The 25,025-nt window shown below is 40.7% G+C and overlaps 1 protein-coding gene across 1 annotated transcript; it reads left to right on the top strand.

Moving 5' to 3' along the window:
- The first annotated feature begins 3,003 nt into the window (after positions 1–3,003).
- LOC145410423 (glucose-6-phosphate exchanger SLC37A4-like) lies at positions 3,004–18,839 on the top strand. The gene is made up of 12 exons (XM_080280575.1): positions 3,004–3,012; positions 3,139–3,318; positions 4,069–4,291; positions 5,272–5,370; positions 6,667–6,800; positions 7,147–7,282; positions 7,450–7,569; positions 7,884–8,060; positions 8,591–8,676; positions 9,488–9,595; positions 10,445–10,583; positions 18,682–18,839. Exons 1-12 carry the CDS (start codon positions 3,004–3,006, stop codon positions 18,837–18,839), a joined length of 1,569 nt encoding a protein of 522 aa, XP_080136701.1.
- The last annotated feature ends 6,186 nt before the right edge of the window (positions 18,840–25,025 follow it).

The raw sequence follows: 25,025 nt of genomic DNA, 5'->3' as shown, positions 1-25,025 counted from the left end.
TTGCCAAAAAGCGTGGTAGTTCAGGAAAGAGGTGGATGGTTACCGTAAATGAGCAGGGCCGGATTAAGAGTTATGGGGACCCCTTGGGCACAACATCATGTGGAGGCCCGCTAGAAGGCCAAGCACTGAACATGTAAGGCAAAAAAGAGGGGCCATGGCGTATTTGGGTTTCCCTTGTGTGAGGGCCTCAGGGATATTGCCCAAGTAGCCCCTCCCCCCTTTTAACCCGGCCTTGTAAATGAGTGTAAAAGTCAGAGAGGTATGTAGGCTACTGAGAGAGAGAGAGAGAGAGAGAGAGAGAGAGAGAGAGAGAGAGAATAAAGCTTGCTGGGTTAATTACTGTTTGTATGGCGGAACACATAGCAAGAGTTCAACATAAACCTTTTTTTTTTTCTTTTTTGAAATAGTAGACGGACTGACTATCTGGAGATGGTAAGTCTGTGCGGTGAATTCAGGATTCCAGTGGCTTAGATGATGCATGGATGAGTGTCGGCCCATTTCGCTGGCCATACTGTTGTTGTTTTTCTCACTTTCCTACTTTCTTTTTCACTGTTTTCTGGATCATATAGTACTTCAGCTCATCCATGGGTGGAAAAAAAAGCTCATGATGATGATGATGGTGATGATGATGATGATGATGATGATAGTATCCCGTGGCTAACTGAAGACAGTTGTATAACAAAATCAGCAAATGTGATTAATACAGAATTTGCCTTTGTATTAAGCGAGGCTTATGAGAGCAATGTATGATTATATTCATGCTCTTAGAAAATGTGTTTAAACTCCATCCTCGTGTTCAGCCAAAATACTTGTTACACACACACACACACACACACACACACACACACACACACACACACACACACACACACAATACTTACATGTCCAGAAACAGAATAATACATTTAAAAATACAAAGACAGCTACCTAGAACACATACATGGGTAAACTATGAAAAAAAAAAATCACGTATGAGGGGGTTAAAAAGTATTGCAAAAAAATGAAAAAAAAAAAAATCATAAAGTTATCTTGAAAATATGGCTCCTACCTAAAACTATTGACAATATAAAAAACTTTCAAGGTACTGAACTCATGACTTATTAAACTGCTTCATAAGCCTGACATGTATTTCTTATCTGAAACCTAATATGACTGACCTCCTTGAGATGCTGGGATAACACTTTTTATTACAGATAGCATCCCCCACACACTTACAAGCTGCAATCATACCCCAGTAGGCTTCAGTGTAAGAGATAAGATCGTTAGCTATAATTTAGGCCTTTTGCTAATATTGGACTATTATAGACTCACTGCTACATGCAGCATGTGCATGGCGTGAGTGCCCTAGGTTATAACAAGCTCTCCTGATAGCATGTCATTTGTCTATATATATTCATATTATACACGTTCCAAATAAAAAGACAGTAAAGGATTTAATGGTGGATATATATATATATATATATATATATATATATATATATATATATATATATATATATATATATATATATATATATATATATATATATATATATATATATATATATATATATATATATTGGAGGGCTAATTGGGCCTTCGGTCAATATACTGTACTGTACCTAATGTAACTTTTCAACATACAATTAATCCTAATAAAGTATATACCAAAACACTCCCTGGATCATGCTGATTCAGAATATGTATCATATAGGGGGATAGACCGTAAGAGAGCCGAGTTTATAGGTAACAAATATACAAACACTCGCCTTTATATATATCCCATTGGATCCCGGGGGTGCTGGGCGAGGCATTACACTGGGAGGGTACTGAGCGTACCGCCCTCCGCCTATCGGCTCAGAGTCGCGAAGCTCATAGGTCCCTACCCGGGGGTTCCCTACTTTGTAAAGACTTGAGAAATCCCAGTTTTGTCCAATACTCGGGACACTGGGCTCCAATGGGATATATATATATATATATATATATATATATATATATATATATATATATATATATATATATATGAGAGAGAGTAAGAGAAAATATAGTCAACGTATTTACAGCATGCCGAAAATGACAACCATCTAGCCTATACTGAGGTAAGGATGCCTTCCGGAGGACCCTTAGGTTGCAAGCAGTCCTATGTACAGTATTCTTTTCCAAGGCGCAGGAGAAATACTTCAGAACAGTCCCTTGGCCCACCTTCTGTTTTTTTTTTTTTTTTTTTTTATATATATCTTTATCTGACTTGCGTCATCAGTAAGATCAAAAACCCTGTATCTCCTCACCTCTTGTAAATGTAGGGAAATGGGTTATCTGAGCACTGCTTTCAAGTACCGGTAAGTTACCATTAGCATTCTCGCATCTTTTAATGCTTGATTAAACTAAATAATCACAAAGATATAGATGGAAGTACTGCGATTTCTTAGGAAACTGGGAAGAAAGTATAGTTATATCACTGCATTTTTTCCCGTGGGGGAAGGAGGTTCTGTGTACAGTATTCCACTTATGGCAACACTCAGTCATATCAGAATCTGGAGAGACATGCACAACAGCACGGGGTAGGTGGACACTGGGCAAGCACGAAGATGCAGCAGTGTGAAGGTGTGCGTGGTGGTGTATAGACGTATTCCCTCCCATTCACCTCCACCACATTAATCTGTATTACTAGTACAGTCATCCCGCCACAAGTTCTCGCATGCAGATGTATCACTGAGCTTCCTGTTTTTTCAAAAAAATCATTTGCATCTAAGTGCCTGCTTACCCCTATATGCCCATCCTCGTTCTTCGGACTGTGAAGTATTTGCATTGTATTACCGACATTTTCTTCGTTGATGGTAGAAAAAAATAAATCGCAGAAGCGGTCAAAAACAGGACATGCCATTTTTCGTTAGTGGAATGTTAAAGCAATGTTCGAGATAAAAGTTTAGGGTTCAAGGGTAAGGCAGGGCAGGGAAGGAAATAAGAAAGGCAGGTTGGGGAAGGAGTTACTCGAGTGGCACCTCTAACAACTACACAGGAAAGATGAGTCAGGTGAGTATTCCGTTAGTGTTATCAAGTTTATTATTCCATTCAGTGGTAGAAATAAGTACACATTACATTTGCACAGTCCAACATTTGTAATCGTATTGTGATCATTCGTAATAATCCTGCCATCAGTACAGAACATTTTCTCAGAGCAAGACTTGGTGCTGGGGAGGGACGACTTCATGTGGTGACACCGGTGTAAGTGGGCGGCTCAACTGTCAGGTTATACAAATGTCCTCCAACTACTTCCATGACTTCCGAAAGGAGGACGGTGAACTGCAGGTGAAGGGCACAGATGAGGCGCTGCCTACCGCAATGGGGCGTCGGTTTCTTATATGATATGCGTACTATACTGTACCTTTAGGACAACCCGACAGATGCTGTTGCTAACCCGTGGTCGACGGGTCTGCTCAGCCAGACAAACCGGGATTAAGCAACAGGGAACAGCTGGAACCTACTAAAATGACATTATCCTACTGAGGGATTATTAGCAGTAGTAGTTGCAACCCCAGGACCGGGCTAATGTATGGCCCGGCCTCCACTCTAGGTGGAGGAAATCTTCAAACGAACGAAGTCCTCCAGCCACCTTTCTTGTTTTGAGGGGGAACGGGGGAGTATGAGAGATGTCTGTATAACCAGGTAGTGGAGCCGCTTAGTTATATCGGTGCCACAACACGAAGGCGTCCCTCTGCAGCACCTCTGAGGAGATTAATAGAGATATCATCCAAACAGGAGAGAGAGAGAGAGAGAGAGAGAGAGAGAGAGAGAGAGAGAGAGAGAGAGAGAGAGAGGCAATCTAAGAAAGTTGAGTACAGTGTGCACAATAAATCACTGAAGAGAATACGTTACGAAGCTCCAAAACAATAGCGTTTTTACCTTAACCTGACAAAGATAATTAAGTTTCAGCTGTGGAAGGTTGATTTGAAAAGTAACGAGTGAGATTCGTTCCTACCTCACAAATAACGCTTGCTGAATTTTATGCAGAGATGTATTCAAATTGTGGGAGCGAGACAGTTCCGTCAGACAAAACATGTAGTATATCGCCCTGAACTTTTCCCGCAGATGACCACGGCCAGTACGAGTCTCCACGTGAAGATGGAGCCTCGTAGCACTAGCAGTAGCAGAAGTAGCCCCCGTGGCAAAAAGGAGCAGCTACTGGACTATCAGCGGGCTATCTTCGTGTCATTGTTCCTGGGCTACGTGTGCTACAACTACAATAGAAAGAGTGTGTCCTACGCCACACCCACACTGTTGGCCAATGGACTTATTACTACCAGCTCCCTAGGTAAGTTCAAATACTATAGCCCGTATTCTTATCACTTTTGGAGGCGTTGCAATACCTCGTCCTAGCCGATTTGTTTTACCTATTTCATCTGTCTTCTCTCGTATGCCGTTTATTTCTTAAAATCGACTTTGTTTGTATACATAATCACAGACGACAGTTTGCAGAAATAAACTATTCTCCTGTTGCTCTAAACTGGTCTAAATCTCCATCTTGAATCCTGAGTTGTAAATACGGATTAACACCATTAACACCAGCGTACGGTGCTAGTTACGAAGAAGTTCTATGAAAAGGATAAAGGGTGATAGTACTTTTTTTTTTTTTTTTGTCAAGTTACGTGAAATAAACTGCAGAAAGACGAAAAACCTGGGTCAAGTTAGAGTAAAAAAATATATAGTCAGGAGGAGCTGCAGCAAATCCTCCCAAGCTGTGATGAGATACGAGCCAATACTATTATGACGAAAATAAACGTCCCATTATAACACAGGTATCATGATAATCTACTGCGAATCTCCATCTCCTTCGCAATTATTATGACATTGAAGCTAAAACGTTCCATTGTAATGAAGCTATAATGATAATCTAAATTTCCATCTCCGTCATACTCACAGTGCTCGTCAATGAATTCCAGACAACCAGCCTGTAAAGTTGTCACCTCAAACTACACTTACTTGTTAACTGAGAGTATATTTGGTTATAAATTCTATTACTGTCCATTTCCCTGGCATTCAACACAGGGTTAACGAAGCTGATTAACTTATAAGAAGAACATGGAGATATAAGTTCGAGAATGATAGCAGTATTCACTCTCAGTATTAGAATATTGACTAGAAATATTTTGGAGGAGAAGAAAGGTTCTATTTACAACCTAGATATATTCAGAGTTCAAAAAAAGAAGCTGATTCCGTATAGGCTGTGTTAGTTTGCGAATTAGGTGGTTAATTAGTTAATTATTCTAACTAGTTGATTTTTTTGTTTTCCAGGACTGATAATCAGCTGTCAGAATCTTGCCTACGCCATCAGCAAGTTCATGGGAGGCGTTCTGTCCGACCGTGTTAGTGCCAGGATGCTCTTCGTTACAGGTGAGAGAGAGAGAGAGAGAGAGAGAGAGAGAGAGAGGAGAATTTCCCATGTGTGTTTCTCTTGTGTTGTCGGTTACTGATAGCCTGCGCCGTTCTTGTGTTTGTATTTGTCTTTGTGTGTTGTCCTTCTTCCACAGTCCTTCATCTTCCTTTCGAGGGATAGGGAGGGGAATGAGGGGCGTTTGCATTACCTGTTATATCAGTGCCACCACGTGAAGGCGTCCCTCTCCAATAGCAATGTTAAATGTAAATGATGCCAGTCCATTTAAGAAAAGGTGAATGTTCGATGGAGGGGTGCGGCTGGGGAGATAGCCTCTCTCTCTACTATGAAGGAAGACCAGAGACATCAGTTATCACTGTTAATCGACATCATATCTCTGAAGAGGAAAGGTAGGGAAGCGATAGGTGGAGAGAGAGAGAGAGAGAGAGAGAGAGAGAGAGAGAGAGAGAGAGAAGGTGTGGCAATAAGGAAAGAGGTTTTGTAGAGGGGGACAGACCAACCACGAACACACACACACACACACACACACTGGAGTCAGTCTTGAGAAAAAAAATGCCACTCTTTCTTACCTCTCCCTCCGCCCCTCTCTCTTTTCTTCCCTCCTCCCATACCACTAATCCCTTCCCTCCCTCTCTCTCTCTTCTTTATCTCCACTGCTCCTTATTACTCACTTTCCCATTTGATCTCGCCCTCTTATCGCCTGCTCCTTCCCTCCTTAACTCTCCTCTCCCTGTGCTCTCCATTACGTAAATTATCTGGACAAGTTTTGAGATTATACCCCTAGCTATATGATTTTGGCTGATACCACTGCTACAATGTTTTTTTTTTTTTTTTTTATAATTGTTAGTCTTTCGATGTTGGATTGTGCTGTGATATTTTAACGTATATTATTCGTTTGATAAAAGGTCTAAACAGTGGGGTATATTGTAGTAATGCGGGGGACAGGTTTTGGTGAGAATTTTAAACAGCCTCAGATACTCTTTTTTTTTCTCTCTCTCTCAGAGATTGAATGATTTGTTGATAAAATCCCGATCAACTCCTTTCGAAGTATGAGAGAAACATTATACAGTACAGTAAATACGGAAAGGCAGTACAGTACAAGTATTTTCTTTTTTTAGGGGGCACTTTCTTTTTTAAATGTTGTAAATGTGTATATATTGAAAAATAATTACTAGAGAGGATGGTGTTGAATAGGCTGTCAATGAGTGACCTGCATGTTTTCTAGCCTCCCGTCACATTTTATATATATATATATATATATATATATATATATATATATATATAATTTTTTTCAGGGCTGATTATGAGTGGGGGCAGCACCCTCCTCTTCCCTTGCACTGAGAACCCGGCAGTGTGGGCAGTACTTTGGTCCTGTAATGGCTTTGCTCAGGGTGCTGGATGGCCTGCATGTGCTAAGCTGCTCAAGAAGGTAGGGGGAGCTTGGAGGTATATAGATGCGCACTTAAAAGTTTCTAAAAATCTTGAACAATTGTTCGCTGACATTCCCCTTCCAGTCTTTTATATTCTCCTTCCTTCCCGAACGACATAAAACCGGTACCTTTCCTTTTTATACCTTTTTTGCAGTGTCCTTTTGTTGTGTACTACCACTGCTACAGCCGACAAGAAAGTGTGAAGCATTAGCCCATTGCATATACAGCCAGTTGGTTCACCACAGAAAGTTTTGCTCAACACCATCACCAAAATTTACTAATAAAAAAATAAAAAAATAAGTAAAGGCTTAGAAACTGTCATTAACTTTTTCTCTCTCCCCGCAGTGGTTCAGCCCAGCCAAATTCGGTACTTTGTGGAGTATGCTGACCTCAAGCACCAACGTGGCGGGTATGCTGTCCCCTATTCTGGCAGCATACATCATCATCAACTATAACTGGGCCACCTCTCTTGTCTTTGCTGGTGAGTGCTTGGACCATGTGATCTCAGCTCTGTACCTTTCATCCCAGTTTTAGCTCCGTCATTCCGATGACGTATTTTTTAGTTTTTAGTTAGTGATGATGACAAAGAAGACGATGATGATGATATGATCCAGATAACATGCATAACCCGACGCTTCCGTTCCCCAGGTGTGGTGTCGGTACTGATAGCCATGTTAGCAATGGTCCAGGTGGTTGATGACCCCTCCGACGTCAACCTCCCCGACCCTACAGCCACCCCAGCCACACACACCAGCGGAACCACAGCCAGTAAGTCCAAGATTATCCCTATATGAATTTTAGTACGGTAATGCTTTTTGTAATATTGACTGACAGTTATTGGCAAGTATAATTTTATTAACTGCACTATACTTGAAATACAATATTGCGATAACTGAAAGACACGAAAATACAGTATAGTCAGCAAATCGTATTTTGCACAGTTGGTGGCTGATATGCATGTGGGATGTTTCGGCGCTTACCTGTCTCATTGCTGTATGGCAAGTTAGACTTATGTTTTCCTTTATTTTGTCATTTTTTTACCTTACTTATTTCATTTTTATCTTATTTTTCTTTTTTATCAGAAGACAGCAAAAATACTGCAGGAAATGAAGCCAAGATGACCGTGAGGCAGCTGGTGTCAACTCCCTTCTTGTGGATCGTCAGTGGGTGTTACATGATCGTCTTCTGCACCAGGACGGCCATGTCGGACTGGGTGCAGGTCTACCTCATAGAAGAGCTTGGAAGGACACAGCTGCAGGGTCTGTCCATTAGGATTACCATGGATGAACCCTTATATTTATCTCTGCCCAGTAGACTGAGACTTGTGTGGTAGGGCCGGATTACCAGATACACGCAAAATGGGCAACTGCCTCAGCCACGGCCTGTCAAAGGCCATCCAGACTTCCAGATCGGAATAATTATACGCTTTGGGCTTCCAAATAAGGTCCATCACCCATTAGGCCATCAAAAAGGCCATTATAGGTCATGCCAAAATTTTACTGGAAATAACGGAAAAAAGAGATCTATATGTTGCAGGTCAACTGTCTGCGTTGCCTACCAGGCCACAGCTGGGTTAATCCGGCCCTGTTGTGTGGGCGGAGAAGTTTGTTTAGTTAATGTTCATACCCTAATAAGGACGACCACACACACACACACACACACACACACACACACACACACACACACACACACACACACACACACTGATGGTGATACTGCAACAAAGATAATGCTAAAACAATGTCTACTACATTTCCATTACCTAACCTTTCTAATAATTTGTGTACAGCGAGCTCCTTCACAAGTTTCATGGAGATGGGTGGCTTATGTGGACGCATCCTGGCTGGCATCCTTACAGATAAGCTGATCACCAAGGTATGCGACAGATTCTACCTTTGTTTGGATTCATACTGTTGCATGTTAAAGTAATTTAGTACATTTTAGCTAAAGTATTAATCTCTCTCTCTCTCTTCCCGGTTGTCCTAATAGAAATGGAGAAGGAAGGCAATGCGTTGTAGGGCAGATACGTGGTTGAGATGGAGAGAACAGTCCGGAGACTCTGTACATGACTGTCCTCTGTAGGGGATGGGATTCATGTGCTAGAGTAGGGTGTCGGAAGCTGTGCAGATCAACATACTGATTTTTAACCAATGGCGGATCCAAGGGGAGGGGGGAAGGGGTAATGAGGGTCTACACTACCCTCATGTTTCAGCTTTTTTTTTTTTTTTTTTTTTTAATGTCACAAGAAGAAAAAAATCCTTCGTCGCTGCTATACTCCTTTTTCTTTAACTTGGACATAAATTGCCATCTCTCCTTGTTGATTGCTGAGTTGTAACAAAAGATCAGCATTAGAATATGATGCTGACAAAGAAGTGCCATGAGAAGGATGTAAAACCACATTGTCTTTTTCTGCCAATCAGCTACATGAAATGGTTCCAAAAGGAAAACAATCTTGGTCACGTTAAGGTAAAAAGGTTATAGTACAGACGATTAACATATAGTCGTAGTTCGAAATAAATATACTGTACTGAGTTGCTGAAAAGAAACGCGTGTTTTCCAGTACGTTCTTGATGGAATTTAACCTTACTGATGAATCTTTGTTTTTAGTGGTAAAAGAAATTCTGTACTCCCACCTCTTATTAAATTCTGGATCCGTCCCTGAACCCTGTTGACTTTGACCTACCAGGTTAGGCTACGAGGCAACGTGCGAATGATGGTGGCGTCAGGGTTTATCTGTGTGTGTGTTACTGCCATCCACGTCCTGCGCACCTTCCTCACACCCACCACCTCACAGGTTGGTCCCTTTTGCCTCCCGCAGTGTTAATGTCTCCTCCCTCACAGCACCCTGTCTCCTACCTCTATGTTAGCTTCATTCTACCACCACGTTCTTCGTACCTTCCTCATTCTCATCACATCACAGGTAGATTCTTTTTGCCTCCCTCATTGTTAATGTATCCTGCCTCACTTCTTCCTCCTACCTCCTGCCGCCATGTTTTTCCTACCCTCCTCAGTACAACCACGTCACAGGTTGGTCACTCTTACCTACCCCACTGTTAATATCTCTGCTGCTTCCTCTTTCCATGTTCTTTTTACCCTCTACACACCCACCATTTCTGCCTCCCTCACCGCTCATAACTACCCTACTGCATTGGCACAAATCCTTATATAAACTTAGCCGACTTAAAATAGCATCTTGTCACCATGCATCATAGAATTAAGGACAGAGTGGTGCTGGAGAGGAACGAATTCGTGATGTGGCACCGATGTAGCTAGATGCCTCCTCTGTCCAGCTATACAAACGTCCCTCAACTCCCTGCCCATCGCTGGAAAGGAAAATGGTGGATAGCAGGTAAAGGGGGACTTAACCATGCAGTCCATCGGCTTCACGTCCGGATCAACTTTGGGTCACCACCACAAAAACAAAAATAACAGTACCAAGAACCAGATTCAGAACAAGAACAATAACAAAAACCAGGAAAAGAGCAATAACGAGAACCAGGAAAAGAACAATAACAAGAACCAGGAAAAGAATAAGGACAAGAACCAGGAAAAGAACCAGAATGAGAAGAAGGACAAGGACAGAGTGAGTGTAATGGGAAATGTATAAAAATGAATAACTGCAACAGTAGTATTGATCTTGCAGGTTGTAATGTCTGGGGTGGCGATGATGCTGGGAGCGGGTATGTTCGGCCCCATGACCATCTTCGGCATCGTGTCCACTGAATCCTTCCCTGCTCATATCTCGGGGACTTCAAATGCTATTGCTACGTTGTCTGCTAATGGTGGGTCTACTTTTTTTTCTCTCTCTCTCTCAGAGCGCGCGCGTACGTGTGTGTGTGTGTGTGTTCTTACCTAATTGTTCTTACCTAATTGTATCTTTACAGGAATGAGTCAAGCTCGTACTGTCTCGTGTCTTAAACCATATTTATCATACATACCCTTAAAATTGTGAATTGTTTTAGGACACGCTATTTCATTCGGTAGTGCATTTCATTGATCAATTGCTCTGTTTGGGAAACTGAATTTCCTTACGTCTTTATCACCTCTCTTCTTATGCAGTTTTTTGCAGTGTCCTCTTGCTGATGCTTCCCCATATGTTAAGTAATCATTTATGTCTATTTTCTCCTTCCCTGATATGCATTTATATAGCATTATCATGTCACCTCTTTTCCTTCTCTCCTGTAGTGTTGGTAGATTCAGTTTATTTAGTCTTTCTTCGTAGCTTAGGTCCCCCAAGCTTGGTATCCATCTTGTATCGGCCCTTTGAACTTTTTCAATCTTGTCTATGTGTTTTTCGAGATGAGGACTCCAGACTACTGATGCATACTCCAGGGTTAGTCTAATGAATGATGTTATTATCCTTCTTAGCATGTCTTCATTTAAGTATGAGAATGCTATTCTCATATTTGCAAGCAGTGTTTTTGATTGGTGATATGAATGGTAAAGTTAGGAATGTGAAGGTGGATGGAATAGTTGGTGAGTGGGGTGTGCCTGCTGAGATAGATGAGAATGGGAGTGCGTTAGTGGACATTTGTGCTGGGAAGGGGTTGGTGATAGCCAATACCCTCTTCAGGCATAAAATGATCCACAGGTATACATGGCGAGTGATGAGAAGGGTGGGTGGTGAACTGAATGAAAGGAAGGCAATGATTGATTATGTGTGTGTGGATGAAAGGATGCGAAGAAGTGTAATGGATGCAAGAGTTTATAGAGGTTGGAGAAGTGGACTTTCTGACCATTACTTGGTGGTGGCCAGAATTAGTATTCAAGTAAGATAGAGGAATAGAAGAAGGGAAAGACGAGAGGAAGGAGTAGTTGCAAGGAGAGTGGAGAGGTTACAAGAGGATGAGAAAAAGGCAGATTATAAGAGAGAAGTGGAGGAACGATTGGGCAAATATGAATTGGAGCAGATGGGAGACGTGGAAGGTGTGTGTAGGATATTTACAGAAGAAATATGTGCGGCATGTGATGTGGTGTGTGGAAGGAAGAGAAGACGGAGGGGGGTGCAAGGAACAGCGTGGTGGACTGAAGAGGTGAAACAGGCTGTGGCACAAAAGAAGAAAGCATACCCGGTACAATGAATGGATGAGAAATAGGGGCCTGGAAGAAGTTGAGAGGCGGAAGAGAGAGTTATATGTAGAAGGAAAGAGACAGGTGAAAAGATTAGTAAGAGAGAGTAAGAAGAGAGTGGATGAGGAATTTGGAAGGAATTTGAGTGTAAAGTGGAGGGACTGTAAGAAAATGTTCTGGAAAGAGGTGAAAAGAGTGAGACAGGGTGGAAGTGAAGTTAACAAGGGAGTGAAAGATAAAAATGGTAGATTACTAGTGGAGAAGGGAGACAAAGTGAGCAGATGGAGAGAACACTTTAAGGAATTGTTGCACATAGCGGATGGAAGTAATACGATTATAAGTGGCTGGGGAATGGCTGGGAAAAGGAGGGAGGTGAGAAGACAGGAAGAAATCAGTAGGATAGAAGTTGTGGAAGCAATGAAGAAAGTTAAATTGGGGAAAGCCCCAGGAATTGATGGAGTGTGTGGTGAAATGCTGAAGCATGGGGGAGAGATAGTAGTAGAATGGATGTGGAAGATGTGCAGATTGGCCTGGGAGGAAGGTAGAGTCCCGGAGGATTGGAAGTCAGGTATAATTATTCCCTTGTACAAAAAAAGGGGAAAAAGAAGTGTGTGGTAATCATAGGGGCATTTGTCTTCTTAGTATAATAGGAAAAGTGTATGGTAGGATACTTATTGACAGAGTTAGAGAAAGAACAGAGAAATTAGTTGGAGAAGAACAGGGAGGCTTTAGGAAGGGAAGAGGTTGTGTAGATCAGATATTCATTCTTAGATCTTTAGTGGAAAAGTTTCTAGAGAAGGGAAAGAAGCTGTATGCGGCTTTCATGGATTTGGAGAAAGCATATGACAGGGTGGATAGACAAGGATTGCGGAAAATGTTAAGAATATATGGAGTAGATGGGAAGTTGTTGAATGCTGTGAAGAGTATGTACGATGGTGCGAAGGCTGCAGTGCGTGTGGATGGTGAACTAAGTGAATTTTCCTCTTTGAAACTTGGGTTGAAACAGGGATGTGTCATGTCTCCATGGTTGTTCAGTCTGTACATGGATGGGGTAATAAAAGAGGTACAAGGTAGGGTAGTGGATGTTCGAGTGGCCCTGGTGAGAAAGGATAGTGTTTGGAAACTCCCTGTACTGTTGTTTGCAGATGATACTGTGTTGTTGAGTGAAGACGAAGGCGAGCTGCAAGGCTTGGTGGATGAGTTTGGGAGAGTGTGTAAGAAACGGAATCTAAAGGTGAATGTAGGGAAGAGTAAAGTGATGGTCTTCGAGAGAGGTGAAGTCAGTGAATGTACAGCGAGGTTGGATGGTGAGGAATTGGAAAATGTGAGTACTGTACGTTTAAGTAATTGGGTAGTGTGATGAGTAAGGATGGAGGTTTGGAGGGTGAAGTGCTTGAAAGGGTACAGCAGGGAAGAAAGGTTGCTGGTTCTTTGAAAGCAGTGATAAGAAACAGGGAAGTGAGCATAGAAGTGAAAAAGTTACTACATGACAGTATTGTGATACCAACTCTAACGTACGGAAGTGAAGCTTGGACGTTGTTGGAAGGACACAAGTCAAGAGTGAGAGCAGTGGAAATGAGTTATTTAAGAGGAGCCTGTGGAGTCACATGGAGAGACAGGCTGACGAATGAGGATATAAAGGAGCGTTGTGGTGTGGATGTGATAGGAACCGTTATGAGGAACACACTGAGATGGTTTGGCCATGTGGAGAGGATGGAGGGTGAAAGACTGACGAAGAGAGTGTATGTGAGTGAGATGGAGGGGGGAAGAGGGAGGGGGAGGCCGAGGATGAGATGGAGGGATGGGGTGGAGAGGTATATGAGAGAGGGGGGTGTGAGTTGGGAGCAGGGCAGTGAAATGGGGGGGGGGGACAGGGCGACTTGGAGGCGATTTTATTTGTGGCCACCTCAAACGGGATTGAGGCGTCTGGCAATAGATAGATGGTATACATGTTCCGTACCTTCTCGCTGATGTGGTCAGCCGGAGATAGTCACACTTAGGTCCTTCTCTCTTTCTGATGTGTATAGGGTTTTATTTCCTAACGTATAATCCCAGTCAGGTCTTTTTCCACTTTTACCAAACTTGATTACTTGACACTTGTCCACATTGAATTCCATTTGCCATGTATTACTCCATTCACGAAGTTTATTTAATTCTTCTTGTAGTTCTTTACAAGAGTCTGTGTTAGTAATTCTCCTTTGTATTTTTGCATCATCTGCAAACATACCCGGTACTCAGATAGCTTTCATTTCCAGTGTTACTGTTTATATCATTTATATACACTAAAAACATGATTGGTGCCAGCACTGAACCCTGTGGTACTCCACTAGTCACTTCTTTCCATGATGAGTAGTTTCCCCTTAGTATTGTTCTCATTTCTCTTTTTATGAGAAAATCTTGCATCCAACAAAACAGTTTGCCTCGAATTCCTCCTTGATGGTACAGTTTCCATAAAAGTCTTTTGTGTGGTACTGTGTCAAATGCTTTCTTGAAGTCTAAATAGATACTGTCCACCCATGCTTCTCTTTCCTGTATTGTGTTTGTTACTCTATCATAGTAGCTCAACAGATTAGTAACACATGATTTTCCTTTTCTGAAACCAAACTGTCTTTCTGTTATCATACTGTGTTCTGCTAGATGATTTACCCAAGCTTTTCTTATAAGCTAATACCTTGCTTACAACACTGGTTAGTGATACTGGTCGGTAGTTAAGTGGATTTTGTCTATTTCCTTTCTTGAATAAGGGGACAATATTTGCTTCCAAATATCAGGTAGTTTACCTTGACTCAAGGATTTCTTGAAAATTAAAAATAATGGTTTACTTAACTCCTTTGCACATTCTCGTAGTACCCAACATGAAACTTCATCAGGACCACTTGCTTTTCCTCTGTCTAATTTACTTAACTCCTCCTGTATTACTTTTTCTGATATTTGTATATCTGGTAGTATGTGTGGACATGCATGTTCCACATAGTCCCTCTCAAAATTTTTTTCTTCTGTAAAAACTAATTGGAAAATCTTATTTAGCGCTTCACAAATATCTTTCTCTTGTGTATAAGTGATTCCCTCGTCCATAATGGATTGTATTATATCTTTTACTTTGGTTTTGCTTCTGATGTAGCTGTAAAATAGCATTGGTTGATCACTACTTTTATTTATTGTATCCTCCTCAAACTGTTTTTGGGCTTCCCTCCTTATTCTTGTATAATCGTTTCTTGCCTGTTTGTAATTATTATACGCCCTTTCCCTATTGTGTCTTCTGTACCGGTATCTATTCCACAACAAATCTCTTCTTTCTTTTGATTTTTTACATTCTGTATTGAACCATTTCTGTATTTTCTTATCTGCTTCTTTGTGCTGTGGGATGTACTTCTGGACTCCTATTTCATAAAATTCACAGAATTTTTTATATACAGCATTTAAATCTTGTCCTCTAAGCTCATTTTCCCAATCAACTTCTAAGAAATACTTCTTTAGGTCTTGATAATTTCCCTTTTTATAGTTTAGGCTATTTTTGTAACTTTCATTCATGTTAACTATGTCATATGCTATCCTGAAGTTGTAATTTAGTACTGCATGATTGCTTTTACCGAGTGGAGGGTGATATATTAAACTGTCAATATCATTTTCTTGCCTAGTAAATATTAGATCTAGCATTGAAGGTACATCGAGTCCTCTTTTTCTGGTGGTTTCCCTCACATGTTGCGTTAGGAAAAACTCTTGCACGAGATCTAGGAGCTTTTGGTCCCAACAGCTTTCTTGGCTAGTTATATCTAGAGTATTCCAATTTATATTTGTATTAAAATCTCCAGTTAGTATAATTCTTTCCGATTTCTCTTCCATTTTATGTAGTAATGATCTTAAACTCTGAATTGTACTCTCTGCCAGGTCCTCATATTCGTCTCTTTCCCATGTGTTTGATCTGGGTGGCATGTACAAATTGGCTACAATTACTTTCCCTTCAGATGTGTTAATCTCTACTGCAATCAGTTCTACTTGTGATGGTATATCTAGTTTTATTTCATTGACTTTTAGATTTTTCTTAGTTAATATTATAATTCCTCCTCCTTTTTTTTATACTTCTGTCTCTTCTCTATATATTGTATTCCTCTAAGTTTAGTATGTCATTGGATATCCTTGGTGTTAATTTTGTTTCAGTTAGGCATATTATATGTGGTTCATTTTCTCTGACATAATCATTCATCTCTAGTAATTTAGATACCATTCCATCCACATTTGAGTACATCAACTTTATCATCTTATTTATATACTTGTCATGACATGGTTCTACTACCTTCCTCCTTTTTATTCCCTCCTGTTTGTGTACCACTTTCGTACCTGCAATCCTATTACTTTGTAAAAAAATGTGTTCTCTTCTGATCTTCCCTCATTTTTTGTTTTTGCTTCCTCCCTCTTCTCTTTCAGTAATTCCAGTTCCTCTTGTGTTAGGCATCTTTTTATCCATACATTTTTGAACTCCTCTTTTTCCATAAGATTCTTTGCATTTTTTAGTATCTCCTCCACAGTGTTTACACTCTGGAAAGTTACCTTTAGAGGTCTTGTCTTGCTTTTCTCGTATTTCCCTAACCTTTTGTGTTCCTCTATATCTTTACTACAGATTTCCTCTGATACTTCTTTCAGTAAGCTCATTACATTTGCCATCTCCTTTTTGTCTCGTGATCCTGTTTTTTACTTCTTCCTCTTCTATACCAGTGATTACTATAGATTTGTTGATATCTACTGAATCTCTGACTAACTTTGGGTTGTTTTGGATTATTCTTTTCACTTCCTTTTTAATGTTTTTTTTCCTCTACCATTGTTTTTCTAAGTCTTTCTTTACTTTCACCATTTCAGCATACGTGGTTTCCACATCATTTTTGTAGCTTTGCACAGCTTCATTCACCTGTGTTATCTTCTCAGTATCACTGCTCTGGTCTATCAGACTGCTTACTTGCCTAATTGTCTCTGTATCATTTTTGAACTCTTCCATAATACTCTCGTGATTGATTACTGTACTTGCCATTTCACTCATTTTCTTCCTAAGTGTACTCAGTTCCACTGTTAGTTCACTGATGGTTGTGTCTTTCTTGTTGGCCTCCCTAGTTTTTCTATTTCTTCCTTTTGCAAGTGCATCTGCTTCTTTATTTCATCAATTTCATTTTTGAAAGCCATCTCCAGTTTGTGTACACGTTCAACCAGTCTATTGTGAGTCTCCACTTCAGCCAGTTCTTGGTAGAAATCATCATCTTGCTTTCTACCTTTATCCCTTTTCTTTTCCAAATTTGCTTTACTAAAGTATGTGTCCATTTTGCAATACTAAAAGCACAGTGTACTTACATTCCCCGTGGCAGATGTAGTCGAAACAAACCTCAGCTGACTGAGCGCATTCTTTCGCCACTCGGTTCTCTTTTCTTTTTGAACAAGTCTTGTTTAAACTTCTTATTTTTTTTTAATAATAAAAAATCATTTAGTCTAACCTGGTACAGAGCTTGACTCATATAAAGATACTAATTTAGGTAATGCCACTGGCCGTGCTGGCTCGGTATGGAGCGCTTTCGGCGCACGTCTGTTCTCCTTACTCCTTGTGTGTGTGTGTGTGTGCGTGTGTGTGCGCGCGTGCGCGCACTTATCAAGTTGTAGTATACTATTTGTCTATCTGTCTATAGCCCGACGCCCTAATCCCGCAAAGGGTGGCCGCAGATAAAATGTCTCCAAGTCGCTCTTTCACCCACCATTTGACTACCCTCCCCTCAGCTCACTCCCCCCTCCCTCATATACCTCTCAACTTCATCCCTCCACCTCATCCTCGGTCTACCCCTCCCTCCACCTCACCTACATACACCCTCTTAGTCAGTCTTTCATTCTCCATTCTCTCCACATGTCCAAACCACCTCAGTGTATTTTTCCTAATCCTCTCAACCACATCCACATCCACCCCACAACGTTCCTTCACTTCTTCATTCGTCAACCTGTCCCTCCATGTCACTCCACATGCTCCTCTCAAGTTACTCATTTTCATTGCTCTCACTCTTGAATTGTTCCCCTCTTGCAGCGTCCACGCCTCGCTTCCATACGTCAGGGTAGGGATCACAATACTATCATGCAGTGACTTCTTAACTTCCATACTCACCTCCCTATTTCTCATCACTGCTTTCAGTGAACCAACACCCTTCCTTCCCTGCTGTACCCTTTCACGCACTTCATCCCCCAAAGTTCCATCCTTACTCATCATGCTACCCAAGTACTTGAATGCACTCACATTCTCCATATCCTCACCATCCAACCTCACTACATTCTGTGACTTCATTCCTCAAAAACACCATAACTTTACTCATGTTTACATTAACTTTCAGATTCTTCTTCCTACACACTGTCCCAAATTCATTCACCAAACCTTGCAACTCCCATTCATTCCCTGCAGTATACAGGATTTAATGTAAGCTGGCTTTATCCTATATTCGAATCTACTTTCATACAATTTCTCTGTAATTTAATCTGAACTTAACACTGGCAGCAAAATAGAATATAAAAAAAGACGATGAGAACGTACTTTATTAATCAGACTCGTCAGTGTTAACACTTTCAGTCCCATGACGTATTTATATTATTTTAGCTGCTTCCTGTCGAGTTTCTTCAGCTTGGAAGAGAAATCTTGTACTGAAAAGGTAAATGAAGGATATATTTAAGCTCTACAGTATCAGTAATCCCTTCTGGGCTGAGTATACTACTTTAAATTCAACAAAAATAAAGTATAAAATAGGTCACCTGATTGAAGGAGTCATTGCAACTCTATTATTTCTCCTCTTCCAGTTGGTGCCATTGCTGCTGGGTGGCCTGTCAGCTGGGTGTCGCGGGTGTGGTCCTGGGGCGGGGTGTTGGTGGTGTTGCAAAGCCTGTGTGCTACCGCTGCCGTGTTCATCCTAGCCACCAAATCACTACACATCAGTCACAAACGCAAAACTGAGTAATGGGCAGCAGTGATCCAAGTCACTGTCATACTGTTTCTATTACTAAAATTGTTATTCTTTTAACGCGTTTGGCTCTGGGCATGGGCTTAGTATTCCGTTCCCTGAGGCCCTGCAGTCCTATTTACCACCGTGTGAGGATAGAATCATAATACTGGAACAAATATAGTCATAAGGTTATATCTACTGTTTTTATCCTTTTTATGAATACAGCTTCATTTACATAAACTCCATGCAAAGTTATATAATTTTTCTTTGGATCTCTACACAGCATTTTAGCATAATTATCTGCTTGCACTTCAACAGTAGGCTACTTGTTCCCTTCTCATTTATCAAACTTTTCTCGGCAGTCTTCACTTCTGCCATTGATATAGTGTATATTTTGTATAATGGAATTAATGATAAGCTGGAAACTGTCACATCAAATATATGATTGTTGAAAAAAGTCTGAAACGTGTCCATGTCGAGTAATAGAATATATGTCGCTACAAACGTAGATTAAGATGTCAGGATGTGATGGGAATTGTGCTGTATTTTATGTCTTTGTAACCTGCTCTTTCATGCCTGATGTACCTGTAACTTACAAGTAGCCAATAATGACCTGGGTCTGTATTCTCGTCGCTTAAGGAGGCTCCCTAACACCTCTTCCATAGCGATTTATTTTTGGCTACTGCTGGTTAATCTAATTTTGTGCGTTATTTGTGAAGTATACGATGATACTAGAATGATTTGAGTAATACAAAAGAGGATAGTCAGGTGCAATAAGCAAAATAAATCACTAAGGAAGAAGTGTCAGGGTGTTCCTTTCATCCTTAATCCTTAAAGCACTGTATACTCCGTCAGAGCAGGTGATACATTGCTTTATGTCTGTGGTATGGCGAAAATTCACTAGCCTGATGAACAAACTGTTGTGATGGTGTAGCAGGTTATCAGCATCCCTACAGTGTGTATGCTATTGTATGGATGGTGAAGTGTTGATGGTCTTACACACACACACACACACACACACACACACACAAATGGGCCAGTGCAGTGGTTTGAAGGATATTACCTTCATCAGCCCATCCATAAGTGGGGAAAAAGGCCATGATGATGATGATGGTGGTGGTGGTGGTGGTGATGATGATGATGACGATGACGACGACGATGGTGATGATGATGATGATGGTGATGAACTGGTGTGAGTGGTACCTCAGATTCACACTTTTTTTTTTTCCTGCCACTAACAGTCATGAGATAGAGCATAATAGAGGCGCATGAGTCAGATATGGACTCAGTGTGGGGATCCATTATACAGTATAGTGAAAGTTGGATGTCACTGATGTGGCAGATTCGGTGTATTTCTTCTCACTGATGTAATGTGTTCTTTTCAACTGACATGGAGAAATAATGAAGAATGAAATAAGCACAGATCAGTGTTATTGCAGTTTATCTAAAAGATATAGAGATGTACATTTAGGCCAGAGTTATAGATACAGAATTTGATTATCAGTCGTTCATAACCCAGATCTGATCTTAACTCGAAAAAAAAAAAAAAAATGACCGAAACTCTTTTCAGATGGATAAGGGGGGCAGTACTATAAGAAAAGAAGGGAGTCGCGAAAAGGTGATGCAATCCCCAAGCCCTTCAACACAATATCTTATACTATCCAGTAACTGAATCTGGGACTACTGGGAGACAGGACAGACCATTCTCCTCTTAGCACACAAGTTTCAAAGACTGAGAGACCTGAAATTACAGTTGCACTAGAGTTATAGGAGGAAGGGCCGGGGTACAGAAGCTAAAGCAAAAGTCCAACTATTCTTGAGAGGGCTGGGATTAATGATAGTGTCACACTAATAAATGAGCTGTAGTAAATGTATAACATGTATGAGTTTCCCTACCTACAGATCTAGTGGCCTATGGAACCTACCAAAAGTACTGACATTTAGCACCAGTGAAGAGGTCAATCATGGGGGTCCAAATCTTAAAACATACTTGAGGTTTCATTCTCACGAGAGTTATCTTGGAAAGATCATATTACAGTATCTCTTTTGTAATCTGCTTCCAAGAGATTAGGTGTGCTAAGCTGACTCCATGTTTTCTTTACCCCTGCACAACTGTTGACTTTATACACGGGTTTTACTTGCCCTTGCATAGTGTACAACTTTCTTGTGTGGGTAGGCTCCCCGCAAACAACTCTTCTTAACAAGGTGGAGTCAGAAGGCTTTTCGTCTTATCAACTCTCCTCCTCTTACTGGCTCCCTCCAACCTGTCTCATCGCCGCACTGTTGCATCTTTATCTCTTTCTACTTCAGTGGTCACTGTTCCTCTGACCTGTCTACTTGCATCCCTCCACCACTACAGAGGGGGCGTGGCACCCGTCTAGTAAATCTCCAATCCCTTTTCTGTCCAGCTCTCTAATGCAAGAGTTGACCGTTACTCCCATTCCTCCATGCGGTCGTCATGAACTATTGCAGAGAGTACGGCATGGAAATTAACGAGATTTTTTTTTTTTTTTTTTTTTTTTTTGTAATTAATAAGAGCGAGGATGATGAACACCCATTAACTGTCCGAGGGTGCACTGTACGTTACTGCGCTCAGTAGGCCTACCTGTATCTGGCTGGGTGGTTCAAGGTCGACGGCAGGACCTACTCTGCCCCCATGTTGCATCAACCACAAAATCAGAAAACAGCCAACATATTTGTCATATTTTGTGCCACAGATACTAAGATACCATCCCATTATGAAACTAAAGGTATCTGAAGCATCGGTGACATCATCATTGTTTTACGGATCAGAAACGTGGTCTACAACCATTCCCTATCGAGTGGTTAAAATATATAATCAACTAATGAAGTGTCTTCTTGGTGCAAGATCTCTATTACTAGTATTAACTTGTGCCCTGTAGAAGCTGGAATTTAACCAGCAAAATTCACCTTAGATAAAAGGAAAAAAACTTTTCTGTATTTAAAATTCCAAAATCGTGATATTGAAGAGCCATACCAAAGAGTACTTGAGATGTACAAAGCAGCCAATTCACCATGTTATAGATTTATACAAAACGCTCAACGGTTTGACATGAAAGGTGATCCCTTATAACCTATTATAACCATGATTAGGAGTAAACCAAATTGTACCACAAAGTATGTCACATGTAGATCAAACTTTAATCCAAGTCTCACAATACACAGCATTTATAAGGAAAAAAAATTATAACCCAGCTATACTTGGGTGGCATTCACTTGACTGAGACTCATGCCACATAATCTAAGAATAAAGTCAGGTAGATAGAGTCGAACACCACCTGAACAATGAATATATCAGTGTGAGTGACACTGTGCAATATGAATAACATGTATTATAACAGTTTATTGTCAGTTCAGTGTCGTCATAAGTACCCTGCACTTGTGTTCAGCGGTCTGAATTCGGTTCTCAACGAAATCCAAGACATTGCCAATACTGTATGTATGAATATGATTATGATGCACTTTTGGTTTATAAATGAATATGAGGAGCAAAGTGTTGCTTTTTTTTTTTTTTTTTTTTCTTGAACGGGCACAACTACTGGATTTCTTTTGTTTGATCAGATATCATATATCTGAACAAATTAGTATGTATTCTGTACTTGATCATATTAAATGTTGTATTCTTGTTGTCAAAAAACTGAACTGAACTGAGTTAGGCAACAGGTCAACTGTGGAACTATCTCCCTCTGTATTTCTTACTTACTATGACCTACAGTTTTTCAACCGGTGTTCAGGCATATCAAAATAAACAGATCTTGAATTTGGCCCTCTGTTATATTGTTTTTGCTTTTTCTTGGAGGGAACAATCTTATTGGTTTCTGGCCTTTGGTTCCTTCTTCCTTGCATAAAAAGTAAGCTACAGAACCTTGGGTATGCCATGTCAGCTTTTTTGTTGTTCTGGTTCCCAGTCTGTATATAGTGCAATAAAGAACGTAAAGAACTAAAAAAAATAGGGAATGGGGTTAGATGAAGTTTTGTACTTACTGGGATTCACATGGCAAGGGTTATACGGTTACACCCCTTTTCTTCCCTAATGGGACTGAAATAAGTACAGGAATGTGCAGATGGTTATGCATGAGAGGCAGTCAGGATTCCGAGGCTTTGAATGGCAAGCGAATGGGTATTATATATATATATATATATATATATATATATATATATATATATATATATATATATATATATATATATATATATATATATATATATAACAACAGAGGAAGGGAAAACAAATAAAAAAAAAATAGTCCATACACCAGATTACTGGTGTCCGCCATTCATAAAAATTTGTAACAGTTGGACTTGAACAGCTGTAGGTTGAAGTTTTGGGGGAAACAACTCCGGGGAAGTGAGTTCCAGAGATGATCTGTTTTACTGGCCATGCTGTTTAGTAGTACTCCCTAGCCCTATGTCATGCTATGTCTTTCCTTGATATCCGGAACCTACTTTATCCCATCCTTAGGTGGGAAAAGGAAGTCGGAATGATGATGATGATGATAGTTAAAGGAGTGACTCTGTTCAACGGACATTTTGTGAAGCACATCTTTATAGAAAAAAAAAAAAAAACTGACTTTGCCTATGAGGTGGAGCTTAGGATTCCAAAGGCTTGAGTACTGAATTAATGGGTATATGGCTGTTTCACTGGGTATTCTGTTGGTAGTTATAGTTTTATGCTTTCCTTTATCTATTTCTGGATCCTCCCACTCGGCTTTTTAGGGGGCGGGGAATATGGTTAGAAAGATGATGATGAATTAGTCACATATATATCGTCATACAAAAGGGAGGGGAAGACAGCCTCCAACCATGGCTGAAAGAAACTTTGAACACTGGAGGAGGGGATGAACTGCTGTTTTTAGGTTATAAGTAAAAATGAAACATGCGACGGCCTCGTATTCCAAGACAGTGAGTGAATAACCCACCACTGGGCCAGTCTAAAACGCCTAAGATGAGCACTGTGGTTAAGCGTCTTGTGGGATCTGCCCCCACCTATACCTTAATGAACCAGAAACGACCTCACTGTAGTTGCTTTATTTTCATCTCAGGGAACTGGATCACTTTCACAACTTTAATACTAAGTCGTGGTTGCATGCACTGAGACTTTTAGTTATGAGGTAAGAATAAGTCTCCTTGGTTACTAGTCAAATCAACCCTCCAGTTTGACTACGCTTAATCACCAGTTGAGCTGTAAGGGAATGGGTGGCTAAGATTAAGCAGATCATGTAGGAGTTGGTGGGTTGGGGTGTGGGGTTCTGAGGAAAGAGTGGGCTGAGGTGAAGAAACTTATCTGTCTGTTTATTTATTTATCTTTGTATCTGTCACATATGAGTAAACGTACTATACCTGAAGCACTTGTGCTGCACCTCCCCCACCCCCTTTACGAGGGCGCTCCCTAACAGCACCACCAATATCATGCACCTAGACTGTGACTTCTCCTGCATCCTGTCACATCCTAGCCTTTCCTGCTTCACCAGTGACATGAATACAACCTCCATCATGCAGTCACATCACCTCAAGCGGATGCCACTCAAGAACCTTGCTTCATCTATCTTGCTGACTCTACCCACAGACAGAAAGACACACAAACAGACAAACATACATACATACAGATAGATAGATAGATAGATAGAATGATAGAAAGAGACAGATATAGAGATAAATAAATAAACAGACAGATAAGTTTCTTCACCTCAGCCCACTCTTTCCTCAGAACCCCACACCCCAACCCACCAACTCCTACATGATCTGCTTAATCTTAGCCACCCATTCCCTTACATCAGCTGACGCCATCTCAGGTACCTCTGCCTGTTAATGATCAGTCAGCTTACATGATGGGGGTACACACGCCAACTAAATGTCAGCTTGCAGATGTACCCAATTTTTTTTTTTTTTTTATGTGAGGAAGAAGGAACCAAAGGCAATGAGCCAGCAATACTGTTCCCTCCAACAGAAAAACAAAATACAAGAGAGAGCCAAATTCAAGATCCATTCATTTCGAGATGCCTGGACACACTGCTTTTGAAAGACTGGAGATCATAGGAAGCAGGAAATACAGACAGAGGGAGACAGTTCCAGAGTTGACCTGTTGCATAAATGAAGGACTGGGAGTAACGGTTAACTCTTGCATTAGAGAGTTGGACAGAAAAGGGGTGAAAGTTTGCTGCTAAACGGGTGCTACGCGCC

This window comes from Coenobita brevimanus, chromosome 85 (assembly GCF_032717465.1).
Source record: "Coenobita brevimanus isolate Jiangsu-jjx chromosome 85, ASM3271746v2, whole genome shotgun sequence".
In the NCBI taxonomy this organism is placed as follows: Eukaryota; Metazoa; Arthropoda; class Malacostraca; order Decapoda; family Coenobitidae; genus Coenobita; species Coenobita brevimanus.
Note: the sequence above shows the minus strand (reverse complement) of the source record. Positions and strands in the feature narration are given on the sequence as shown.